Genomic DNA, 13937 nt, shown 5'->3' on the forward strand with positions numbered 1-13937 from the left:
TACACAGAGAATTTATTTGATAATATAACAGTCTTCACTTTAACAGTCAAGACACGACAATAACCACACCAAAGCACAAGCTAATAAAATAAAGTCCATTTTACATGATAGCCTGCTGAATTTGCAAGACAACTTTTCTTTCATTTCGATTTTGGCACAAATGAAAATGTGCTACCGACTTGCCCATGGATTGATGTTTCAGCTATAGAAATAAGAATAAATAGAAAGGACATCTCCACTCAAGTCAATGATGTCGTAATGGGTGGACTGGCTGCCATTTTGAGTGTACCCATGCCAGGAAGTTAAAGCAGGAAGTGTACCCTTCAATCTGTGCTGTGCTATCAGAGCATGCACAGACCAGCTGGATGGTGTGTTTACAGACACATGCAATCTCTCCCACCATTGTTCCTGTACCCAAGAAGACAAAGGTAACTGAACTAAATGACTATCGCCCCGTAGCACTCACTTCTGTCATCATGAAGTGCTTTGAGAGGCTAGTTAAGGATCATATCACATCCACCTTACCTGCCACCCAAGACCCACTTCAGTTTGCGTACCGCTCCAATAGGTCCACAGGCAACACAATCGCCATCACACTGCCCTATCCCATCTGGACAAGAGGAATACCCATGTAAGAATGCTGTTCATTGACTACAAGCTCATAATTAAGCTTGAGGCCCTGGGTCTCAACCCTGCCCTGTGCAATTGGGTCCTGGAATTCCTGACGGGCAGCCCCCCCAGGTGGTGAAGGACCCACAAGGGTCCGTGCTCAGCCCCCTCCTGTACTCCCTGTGTAACCGGTGTGAAATGGCTAGCTAGTAAGCGGGGTGCGCGCTAATAGCGTTTCAATCGGTGACGTCACTTGCTCTGAGACCTTGAAGTAGTTGTTTCCCTTGCTCTGCAAGGGCCACAGCTTTTGTGGAGCGATAGGTAACGATGCTTTGAGGGTGTCAGTTGTTGATGAGTGTAGAGGGCCCCTGGTTCGAGCACAGGTAGGGGCGAGGAGAGGGACGGAAGCAAAACTGTTACCTGTTCACCCATGATTGCGTGGCCATGCACGCCTCCAACTCAATCATCAAGTTTGCAGACGACACAACACTAGTAGGCTTGATTACCAACAACAACGAAACACCCTATAGGGAGGAGGTGAGGGCACTCGGAGTGTGGTGTCAGGAAAACAACCTCTCACTCAACGTCAACAAAACAAAGGAGATAATCGTGGACTCGCAACAGCGCCTCTTCAACCCCAGGAGGCTGAAGAAATTGGCCTTGTCACCTAAAACCCTCAAACTTTTACAGATGCACAATTGAGAGTATCCTGTCGGGCTGCATCACCGCCTGGTACGGCAACTCCACACCCATAACCGCAAGGGCTCTCCAGAGTGTGGTGCGGTCTGCACAACGCATCACCGGTGGCAAACTACCTACCCTCCAGGACACCTACAGCACCCGATGTCACAGGAAGGCCAAAAAGATCAACGACAACCACCCGAGCCACTGTCTGTTCACCCTACTACCATACAGAAGGTGAGGTCAGTACAAATGCATCAAAGCTGGGACCGAGAGACTGAAAAACAGCTTCTATCTCAAGGCCATCAGACTGTTAAACAGCCATCACTAACACAGTGAGGCTTCTGCCTACATACAGACTTGAAATCACTGGCCACTTTAATAAATGGATTACTAGTCACTTTAATAATGCCACTTTATTAATGTTTACATATCTTGCATTACTCATATGCATCTATTGCATCTTGCCTATGCTGGTCGGTCATTGCTCATCGATATATTTATATGCATATATTCTTATTTAATTCCTTTACGTAAGGAATTAAATACTACTATTAGGTAGTTGCTGTGGAATTGTCAGATTACTTGTTAGACATTGCTGCATTGTTGGAACTAGAAACACGAGCATTTTGCTACACTCACAATAACATCTGCTAACCATGTGTATGTGACCAATAAGATTTGATTTGAGTCAACTCAACTGACATTACAAAAAATACATTCCATTGCATGAGCCACATCAGTTCGCATCATTTGAATTAACATTCTACATTACCATGGCAATCCAGCATCAGTTGCTAAAACTGATGCTGGATCGCTACCAGCACCTGCCCTCACTACTCTGGACGGTTCGGACTTAGAATATGTGGACATCTACAAATACCTAGGTGTCTGGTTAGACTGGAAATTCTCCTTTCAGACTCATATTAAACATCTACAATCCAAAATTAAATGTAGAATTGGCTTCCTATTTCGCAACAAAGCATCCTTCACTCATGCTGCCAAACATACCCTCGTAAAACTTACTAACCTACCGATCCTTGACTTCGGCGATGTCATTTACAAAATAGCCTTCAACACTCTACTCAGCAAATTGGATACAGTCTATCACAGTGCCATCCGTTTTGTCACCAAAGCCCCATATATACTACCCACCACTGCGGCCTGTATGCTCTCGCTGGCTGGCCCTTGCTTCATATTCGTTGCCAAACCCACTGGCTCCAGGTCATCTATAAGTCTTTGCTAGGTAAAGCCCCGCCTTATCTCAGCTCACTGGTCACCATAGCAGCACTCACACGTAGCACGCGCTCCAGCAGGTATATTTCACTGGTCACCGCCAAAGCCAATTCCTCCTTTGGCCGCCTTTCCTTCCAGTTCTCTGCTGCCAATAACTGGAACGAATTGCAAAAATCACTGAAGATAGATGGATAGATATGAGTCATACTAATTTTAAGCACCAGTTGTCAGAGCAGCTCACAGATCACTGCACCTGTACATAGCCCATCTTGTAAATAGCCCATCCCAATACTGTTATTATTTTTTTGTGCTTCTTCGCGACCCAGTATCTCAACTTGTACATTCATCTTCTGCACATCTATCACTCCAGTGTTTAATTGCTGAATTGTAATTATTTTGCACTATGGCTTATTTATTGCCCTACCTCCCTTAACTTACCTAATTTGCACACACTGTATATAGACTTTTTTCCCATTGTGTTATTGACTATATGTTTGTTTATTCCATGTGTAACTCTGTGTTGTTGTTGTTGTTTGTGTAGCACTGCTTTGCTTTATCTTGACCAGGTTGCCGTTGTAAATGAGAACTTGTTCTCAACTAGCCTACCTGGTTAAATAATAAAATAAATAAAATAATTCCAAAATACCATGGACATTATTGTATCACAATTCCAGGCAGCCATTGCAAGTGTACCCATGAGTTTACCAGTCAATTGCCAGAGTTAGAAGCCCATTCTATTCATTCTTATTTCTATGGTTTCAGCATAGAGCCCCACAGTGGCGGTGTAGTACTACCCATAAAACCTAGCGGTTAAACAGGGAAATGGTTCTAATAGTTTTTACACCATTCATTTTCCCGATAGGGGATTTTTAGAAACACTTCAAATAAGGACTGTGTTATGTGTAGGCTAACCCTGGCGTAACTTTTTGATAACCATGTAAATCTTTTTCGAACAAGACTACTTTTATCAGTATATTCGACTCTATTTACTCTTGGATTCAGAAATGCTAAATAGCATCTAAGTAGACATCATGCAAGATTACAAATTAATGCATGCTGCTTGCTGCACGTCATCTCTAGATGACACCTACTAACAGGTATTGTGTCACTTAACTTGCCCAAGACAGTTTACAGAATTGTCCATTTAAAGAAATGTAGACAATTTATTAATTGCTACATTTACGCTAACATTAGATAGTTAATCCAGAGATTCATACATTTGCCTCGATTCAGCAGTCTCGTCCAGATCATCATGGCGCTTATACTTCACGATAGCCACATTAGCAGCTAATTAGCATTTCATTTGTGTGGGGGTAAATAGACTAATATATTTATAAGTCAACCTTGTAAATGTCTCTCGGACAAGTTATCAAAACGCCACTCCTGAGTAAGCCTTCACGAAACACAGCCCTTTAAGTGTTTCTAAAATCCCCTATGGAAAAAACGATTGGAACCATTTCCCGTTTGACCGCTAGGTTTTATGAGCATTATGACCCATACTGTGTGACACTATTGTCTCAATGAAGAGTTTGGCTTTCGACAAGCAAACGCAGTTACTTACTTACAAGCCTGCTATGAGTTATGCTGCGTTCAAAACTGGGAACTCTGGAAAAATACGAGGTCAAGTCATGACGTCAGTGATCTTCAGGTCCGAAAGTTGGAGCTCAATAAAGAGGCCTCAGTTCCCGAGTTGGAATTCCGAGTTGGATGACCGTTCAATTCGATTTTTCCCAGTATTCCATTGTTTTTTCGCGAGTTCCCGGTTGTTTCGAACACACTGAAGTCGGACATTTCCGAGTTCCCAGTTGTTTTGAACGCGGTATACGGACGAGCAATATCCACGGTCAGAGCATGGTAGAAGGGGACTTTCTAAAAACACGCCACTTCGATACATCTACAACCAAAGTGACTTTATAGCAGGTTAGGAGAGCATTTTCGCCAACCCTTTTCCTAACCTACCGGTATGTGATATTCATCATTAGGGTGGATAATTGTTATTTCACATTCAGGCATAGACTGCTTTTTCCATTTCTTGAAGGTCATTTTCCATTCTCTCATGCCTCTTAGTGCTGAGCGATTCGTGCTTTTGAGGTCGGCTCGATTATTTTGAAAAACAATGTTTTTTGATTTCGGTTTTGATTATTTGCATTGAATGCTGTATTCAACACAGAATAAATCCATTAATAAATGTCCCATGATGGTGGTGACTGCCCATTTACTGCTTATCACTTATTAACCATCATGTATTCACATTACTTTAATAAAATATTTCAGTTGTGTATATTAGGCTACATTTGTTTTATTTGATGACAATTATTTCATTCCAAGTCATCACCTCAGCTCTATAGAGCTGCCGCCTTTTGCTGTCTGACAAATTCACTATGTTGTAGTTCTTCAAAGTAAATAACGCATACTTTAATGATTTCTGAACTATGAATCACTTAGATCATGTATTTTCAGATCTCTCCGTACGTAGCAGGTATAAAAGAAAAACATCGGATAAGTAGATGTGCAATGGATTATGGTCATTGTATGCCATAGCAGGTGCTCCGAATGTTTTGTGTATAATTTGTCATCTCTGTCACCTCAAATAACATGACGTCTGAAAAGGTCCAGATGACACCAAAGAATGGACATATTCACTGATTTGGAAAATAACTGATATTCATTTAGAACTGACAGATTAACCTTAAATGGTATGAGCTCACTGGTAATACTAAACATTTACATTTGAATAAGATTAAACAGCTAAAATGATGGGATGTATACATAGGCTATTGGTAAACTTGTTTGCTGTTTTAAATGTATTGAACAATTCTACAAAGCTGCTATTGATATTCAATTTTTGACTATCTATGATTTGACATTCATCATTTTGGAACGAATGTGTTATTCTTATTCGTCCCTCCCACTGCAAACCTAGCTGTGCCGCGTTCAGAACAAATAGGAACTGTGAACTCTGACAAAACATTTTATACTCACGTCATTTTACTGCGTCTACGGCACAGTTGTTTGGATAGAGAAGATGGCTTCAGGGTCAGCCGGACAAGACACAGAACTGGATGAGTTATTGGACAGTATGATTTTACATTACTCCCTGAGTGAAGTGTGATTGTTATCAATCCTGCCAAAAGATACATTCATTCAAGTATTGTGTAAAACGTGGATCAACGCGCCTTGTTAGCTAGCTAACTTTAGCTAGCTTAGATGGTGGAATTTTGTTGGACCTGCATGCCAAGTCCAAAACGAAAGCCAGGCATTATCTCACAAAATCTCATGCCTTTTGCTGTTTACAACGGGGTCATCATTAGCATTACAACGCCACCGCAGTATATATGATATCATAATTTGTCGTTCGCTTTGACCCCGATTTGACAGAAATAGAACGGCATCAAATGTGGTTGCAAGTTAAACTCAAGCTGTCCTTGAATTATTATTATTTGATTTTGTATGGTTTACAGCTAGTGTGATCTGGATTGTCAGACAGCTCTGTCATTGTTTATGTCAACTGGATAACCAATTTGAATTCATAATATATTGCATACTAGTAACCAATACCACTTTGTATAGCCGGCTGCTAGACTAGAGACTACTGTTATCTTAATAGCGGGAATGCAATTACCATATCATAATCTGACGTTTTTAATAATTCCAGTAGGTTGGTGAAGTTGTACTCCTAACATCAGAGATGGTAATGGTGGTAATGTATAAAACAATTGGGTATCTGAAGTAGAAGTAGTGACCTCATCATACTGAGTTTGATAATCAACTAATACATGACTGTATTGCACATTGACCCCGACGTTGAAGAGTTGACCTTTGTCCTCTAGCTACCTGCTCAATCTCTTCACCTTGTCTTGACCTGCTCCTGCTAAATGCTGATAACTGTGCCACAACATCTCCACTTCTACTGTCTTTCCTCTATTAAAGGTGCGCTCGATGACTTTGAGAAGACAAACTCGGCCACCTTGGGCCCAGACCCTGCTGCTGCCTTGGCTCCCCCACCAGCCAAGGGCAGTGAGGAGAAAGTAAGTGAATATTTTCCCTGGTTTCTAGAATGCCCCCTAGCTTCACCAATTGCCTGGTGCTTGCTTATAAGAAACTCTGGTTGTTGGTGTTCTGATTGTGGTACAGAAGGTATCTTTCAGTGTCTCCTCAATGTCTGTCAACCCTTCCCTATACATTTCTATCTGTGAATGCGGGAAGATCAATTGACCAAGAGTTTGTTTACCTGTTGATGCAAATCTCTCTAGCTCCCTCTACTGGAGGACAGTCAGTTCTTCGAGGCACTGTTTGAAGGTGAGATGGCCTCTCAGGCAAAGGAAGAGTGGGAGAAAGCCATGACTGAACTCGCACAGGAAGAACCTGAGCTGCTGCAACACTTTCACAAATTGTCAGAGGCAGCAGGGAAAGTTGGTAAGCATATCCACATATTTTCAGTTCTGTTTTTACGTGCCCGTCTGTTTTTATCCATGTCAGTTTTTTCCCCCTGTGTTTTGCGGAGATGTGTATGTGTGTGTGTATATATATATATATATATATATACTGCTCAAAAAAATAAAGGGAACACTTAAACAACACAATGTAACTCCAAGTCAATCACACTTCTGTGAAATCAAACTGTCCACCTAGGAAGCAACACTGATTGACAATAAATTTCACATGCTGTTGTGCAAATGGAATAGACAACAGGTGGAAATTATAGGCAATTAGCAAGACACCCCCAATAAAGGAGTGGTTCTGCAGGTGGTGACCACAGACCACTTCTCAGTTCCTATGCTTCCTGGCTGATGTTTTGGTCACTTTTGAATGCTGGCGGTGCTTTCACTGTAGTGGTAGCATGAGACGGACTCTACAACCCACACAAGTGGCTCAGGTAGTGCAGCTCATCCAGGATGGCACATCAATGCGAGCTGTGGCAAGAAGGTTTGCTGTGTCTGTCAGCGTAGTGTCCAGAGCATGGAGGCGCTACCAGGAGACAGGCCAGTACATCAGGAGACGTGGAGGAGGCCATAGGAGGGCAACAACCCAGCAGAAGGACCGCTACCTCCGCCTTTGTGCAAGGAGGAGCACTGCCAGAGACCTGCAAAATGACCTCCAGCAGGCCACAAATGTGCATGTGTCTGCTCAAACGGTCAGAAACAGACTCCATGAGGGTGGTATGAGAGCCCGACGTCCACAGGTGCAGGACGTTTGGCATTTGCCAGAGAACACCAAGATTGTCAAATTCGCCACTGGCGCCCTGTGCTCTTCACAGCTGAAAGCAGGTTCACACTAAGCACATGTGACAGAGTCTGGAGACGCTGTGGAGAACGTTCTGCTGCCTGCAACATCCTCCAGCATGACCGGTTTGGCGGTGGGTCAGTCATGGTGTGGGATGGCATTTCTTTGGGGGGCCGCACAGCCCTCCATGTGCTCGCCAGAGGTAGCCTGACTGCCATTAGGTACCGAGATGAGATCCTCAGACCCCTTGTGAGACCATATGCTGGTGCGGTTGGCCCTGGGTTCCTCCTAATGCAAGACAATGCTAGACCTCATGTGGCTGGAGTGTGTCAGCAGTTCCTGCAAGAGGAAGGCATTGATGCTATGGACTGGCCCGCCCGTTCCCCAGACCTGAATCCAATTGAGCACATATGGGGCATCATGTCTCGCTCCATCCACCAACGCCACGTTGCACCACAGACTGTCCAGGAGTTGGCGGATGCTTTAGTCCAGGTCTGGGAGGAGATCCCTCAGGAGACCATCCGCCACCTCATCAGGAGCATTGTAGGGAGGTCATACAGGCACGTGGAGGCCACACACACTACTGAGCCTCATTTTGACTTGATTTAAGGACATTACATCAAAGTTGGATCAGCCTGTAGTGTGGTTTTCCACTTTAATTTTGAGTTTGACTCCAAATCCAGGCCTCCATGGGTTGATAAATTTAATTTCCATTGATAATTTTTGTGTGATTTTGTTGTCAGCACATTCAACTATGTAAATAAAGTATTTAATAAGAATATTTCATTCATTCAGATCTAGGATGTGTTATTTTAGTGTTCCCTTTACTTTTTTGAGCAGTGTATATTTTGTTTTACAGGTACTGATGTAGCCTCCCAACAAGAATTCACTTCCTGTCTCAAAGATACCCTCAGTGGATTGGCTAAAAATGCAGACAATTTACAGGTAGTTCAGATTATTATAATTTGGATGTTTTTTTAATAAGTAATGAAAGGTTTGGTTATTAACACGCTTGGACAATGTTCTGAAAATATTGACCATTGGTGGAATTTCCCTTTCTTTGTACTTCAATGCATTTCAGACTGTTCTCGTGTTTTTATTAATCAGAGTGCAGGATTGGCTGGAGAGGATTTGGCAAAGACTCTGGAAGGGCTGGATTTGGATGAGGATGGAGAGCGGGACGGGCAAGATGGAAACATCATGCCGATCATGCAGTCCATCATGCAGAATCTTCTCTCCAAGGAAGTGCTCTACCCGTCTCTCAAAGAAATCACTGAGAAGGTTAGTGTGTGTTTTTTCTTGGCTTATGTTTGGGTTTTCCCTCAAATTATACTTATTCTTATTTTTTTATATACCTTGCCCTTTACCCAACTTTCTAACTGGATAACTGATTGTCATTCACTCCTCATGCAGTATCCTGAGTGGCTGAACAGCAATCGTCAGTCCCTCCCCCCAGATCAGTTCCAGCGCTACGAACAGCAGCACAGGGTCATGGGAGAGATCTGCAGCCTGTTTGAGAAGGAGGGAGATGGGGAGAATAGCTTTGAGAGCATTCTGGAAATCATGCAGCAGGTGAGACAAATGTGCATGAACTGTTGGTTGTCATCCATACTGATGGTTTCCTGTGTATGGATATTGATTGAATTATTATCTGAATTTTCAGCTACAAGACCTGGGCCAACCACCCAAAGAGCTGGCTGGTGAATCAGTATGTTTCTCCTCTCACTTGCTCTCTCTTTCTTTGTCTACCAACCTATCTTTATTAGTGCAGTTGTGGAATAACGTTAAATTGATCGCCTTATCTGTTTTCCCCCATCAGCCACCTGGCCTAAACTTTGACCTGGAATCCTTGAATCTCTCAGGAGCCTCTGGGACTGGAGCTGCAGATCAGTGCTCGATCATGTGATCTCAGAGCAGCCAGTTCAATTGATACACAGGCTAGGGCCATGTGCTACCGGGCTGACGAGGGAGGACCATCAATCACTATAGCAGAAGGAGGAGAACGAGACTGTTTGCACTGCTCTCCTCCTAACATATGTTTCTGTGTCAAAATAGACGAGCACTGTGAAGGGTGGCAAAACAAACCAATGTGACCACACCCTTCGGTAACTCACTGATCATTACATAACTGATTTTTAAGTAAATTGCTTTGGTTTGTCATAATAGGCTCTTCCAGGTCATTTATAGTACAGGTAGTACCATTCCCACGCACAGCTCAATTGACTAGCACTTGACTTATCTGGCAGTTTTTACACTCACCACTGTTTAGCCTAATGAGTACTGAAACTGGTTGAACTGCCCTGTTGGTTAAAACAGTGCCTTGCACATTTTTCTTCAGAATTTGAGAATGTTCATTACTGTTACTCTTACAGCAGGGATATTAGGTTTCTCTGTTGTAAGAGTTGCTGGGTGAAGATTGAGTTGTATCATGGGGCTGCGTGCCTAACAAAGGTTGTTGAGTCAGTGTCACGGTTTCACTCATCAATAAAGTAACACTAACACCTCGGGTTGATTCAGGTTGTTTCTGACCACTGGTTTAGATTTACAAAATGTGTCATTGAATTATTTAAGGAAAAGAAAATGGAAGAGTTAAACTTGCCTCCTCCTAATTTCATAACATAATCACAAGACGGCTAGCTGATTTTAGAGACTTTACCTGGGTTCTTGGTTAGTTATATCTTACCAATAGCTGCCATGTTGTACCAGAAATGGTAAACTGGTCTGTGCACATGATTTGACCTCTAGTTTTTCATGTTGGTTCAAAAGTCATTGTTATATCGATAAGAGTCCACAGCCGCAGAGCCAGTCATGCAGCCAATTGGGGCTTCCGAGTGGCGCAGCGGTCTAAGTCACTGCATCTCAGTGCAAGAGGCCTCACTACAGTCCCTGGTTCGAATCCAGGCTGTATCACATCCGGCCGTGATTGGGAATCCCACAGGGCGGCGCACAATTGGCCCAGCGTCGACGGGGTCGGCCGTCATTGTAAATAAGAAATTGTTCTTAACTGACTTGCCTAGTTCAATTTTTTTAAATTAGGTGTTTATAAGGGACATTATTGAAGTGTTTAAACCGGTTAGTTCGTTTGGGGCTGTGGTTAGCTCATTGGCACTCTGACTAGATGGGTTCGAGTCGTGATGGGGCTAAAGCCAAGGTCAGTCAGCGACCGTCGGGGTTACGACGGCCCCAGGGTCATCTGTCCAGCAGTAGGACCACAGACACCACTAAGATTGTTAACTTTTTGAGTACTGAAACCACCTTTGCTTTTTATGTCGCTACAATTTATGCCGACATTGTGAAAAAAGGGTGTGTGACACCAACGTGACCACAATCTTGAAATAGGATTTGTGCCTTCAGGAGAAAATACTGTGTTTTGCACGATTATATTGAAACCGGTACCACTACCAATATGTGACCTTGCTTTGATCTAAAGAAAAGTAATACAAATTATGATAATATATAGTATTTGTTTTTTAAAGCGACAGATACAAATAAAAACATTTAAAACCTTTTCTGAGAACCTTTACAGGTGTGGATTTTAAGTGATGTGCAAAAAATGACTTTTCCCAGTGGCCTTTGCTGTGGGCACAGTGATAGTAGTGTTAGAGATACTGTGGAAGTACACCCCCTCGTGTTTGCCAGTATATTGCTGTTTCTTTAGTTTAGACTGAGTGGAGTGGAGTGACCATGACATTCCTTATATTTCATATGCCAACATATGCATTGACTGTATTTTAGGGAGTAGCCTTAGTTAGTAATGATTTTCATCAGTCAAATTGGGTGACTTCATTAGACTACCTGTATGTCCTCTTCCATGCCCTACATCCAGACATGTCCTGGTCATAGAATGTATTGGCAGCTGGCATCTAGGGCGGATCACCTCAAACAATGTGACTTACTTAATTTGCATCACTTGTGGTAAACATACATCAGGTTGATAGACTCATGGAACAGCAGATAAGAAGAGGAGTGTGATAGAAATAACAGAGAATATATAGGCTTCCCATTTGCATATGGCTGTGAGGGGAGATGAAGGTAGCCTATTATTGCCACATGTTACTGCAAGAGGAAAATTAAAAAATGACATGTCAGAGCTGATAGACTCTGTTCAGGACTGGTGTCGTTCATCCAATTATTTTTACCCGATTAGCTACATGTCTTTCCCCTGTCATCATTCAATCATTTTCCTGAATATATTGTATAAATAAACTAACACTGTGTAATATCCACTATATATACAAAAATATGTGGACAACCCTTCAAATGAGTGGGTTCGGCTAATTCAGCCACACCCGAGCACACAGCTATGCAATCTCCATAGACACACATTGGCAGTTGAATGGCCTTACTGAAGAGCTCAGTGACTTTCAACGTGGCACAATCATAGAAGGCCACCTTTGCAACAAGTCAGTTCGTCAAATTTCTGCCCTCCTGGAACTGCCCGGTCTACTGTAAGTGCTGTTATTGTAAAGTGGAAACATCTAGGAGAAACAACGGCTCAGCCACGAGGTGGTAGGCCATACAAGCTCATAGAACCGGACCACCGAGTCCTGTACTACGCAAAAATCATCTGTCCTTGGTTGCAACACTCATTACAGAGTTCTAAAACGGCTCAGCCACGAGGTGGTAGGCCATACAAGCTCATAGAACCGGACCACCGAGTCCTGTAGTACGCAAAAATCATCTGTCCTTGGTTGCAACACTCATTACAGAGTTCTAAACTGCCTCTGGCAGCAACGTCAGCACAAGAGCTGTTCGTCGGGAGCTTCATGAAATGGGTTTCCATGGCTGAGCAGCCACACACAAGCCTAAGATCACCATGCGCAATGCCAAGTGTTGGCTGGAGTGGTGTAAAGCTCGCCGCCATTGGACTCTGGAGCAGTGGAAATGCATTCTCTGGAGTAATGAATCACGCTTCACCATCTGGTAGTCCGGCGGAAGAATCTGGGTTTGGCGGATGCCAGGAGAACGCTACCTGCCTCAATGCATAGTGCAAACTGTAGTTTAGTGGAGGAGGAAATATGGTCAGGGGGTGTTTTTCATGGTTCGGGCTAGGCCCCTTAGTTCCACTGAAGGGATATCTTAACCCTACAGAATACAATGACATTCAAGACAATTCTGTGCTTCTAATTTTGTGTAAACAGTTTGGGGAAGGCCCTTTCCTATTTCAGCATGACAATGCCCCGTGCACAAAGCGTGGTCCCTACAGAAATGGTTTGTCGACATTGGTGTGGAAGAACTTGACTGGCCTGCACCTGACTTCAACCCCATCAAACACCTTTGGGATGAATTGGAACGCCGACTGCGAACAAGGCCTAATCGCCCAACAGCAGTGGCCGACCTCACTAATGTTCTTGTGGGTGAATGGAAGCAAGTCCCCGCAGCAATGTTCCAACATCTAGTGGAAAGCCTTCCCAGAGGAGTGGAGGCTGTTATAGCAGCAATGGGGGGACCAACTCAATATTAATGCCCATGATTTTGGAATGAGATGTTCGACGAGCAGGTATCCACATACTTCTGGTCATTATAGTGTATATTATGAAATAAACTAACAACGTTTATGAATAAACAAACCAACTCAGTTTGTTTTCCTTTTGTTTTATGCTCTGTTCAGATCTGAAGAAAGATCATTGCTGGTTGAAAACACTGTAAATAGTGAACATGGCTGACGTTTTACATTGTCCCAACCAACTGTGCTATTATGTTATTTTTTGAAAGTTTTGTGTAACTTATTTTTAATTATTGTGTACATAATGTTGCTGCTACCATCTCTTGTGACCGAAAAATAACTTCTGGACATCAGAAAAGTGATTACTCACCGCGGACTAGAATAAACTTTTTCCTTTAACGAGTCCGACGAGAAGGATATCCTGCTTTCAGTGGAACAGGCCCAGATCCACGCCTTTTGCGTGAAGAAAAGAAGCCGGAAAAGGGGACACAGATCGGGGATCCTTCTGAGAATCCGGAGGCGAGTGACTAAACTCCCACTGACATCTGTTCTTCTTGCTAACGTGCAATCATTGGGAAATACAATTGATGACCTACTATTAAGATTATCCTACCAATGGGACATTAAAAACTGTAACATCTTATGTTTCACCGAGACATGGCTGAACGAAGACACGGACAACAAAGAGCTAGTAGGATTTTCCATGCACCGGCAGAACGGAGACGCTATCTCTGGTAAGACG

General features: G+C 43.1%; 1 protein-coding gene across 1 annotated transcript; it reads left to right on the forward strand.

The window, feature by feature from the left end:
- Positions 1–5410: 5410 nt before the first annotated feature.
- LOC115102798 (peroxisomal biogenesis factor 19-like) lies at positions 5411–10255 on the forward strand. Its single transcript, XM_029623101.2, has 8 exons — positions 5411–5603; positions 6457–6554; positions 6780–6942; positions 8609–8694; positions 8857–9030; positions 9163–9321; positions 9413–9457; positions 9569–10255. The coding sequence occupies exons 1-8, from the start codon at positions 5552–5554 to the stop codon at positions 9653–9655; spliced, it is 864 nt and encodes a 287-aa protein (XP_029478961.1). The 5' UTR covers positions 5411–5551; the 3' UTR covers positions 9656–10255.
- The last annotated feature ends 3682 nt before the right edge of the window (positions 10256–13937 follow it).

Source organism: Oncorhynchus nerka, linkage group LG20, assembly GCF_034236695.1.
Source record: "Oncorhynchus nerka isolate Pitt River linkage group LG20, Oner_Uvic_2.0, whole genome shotgun sequence".
NCBI classification, from domain to species: Eukaryota; Metazoa; Chordata; class Actinopteri; order Salmoniformes; family Salmonidae; genus Oncorhynchus; species Oncorhynchus nerka.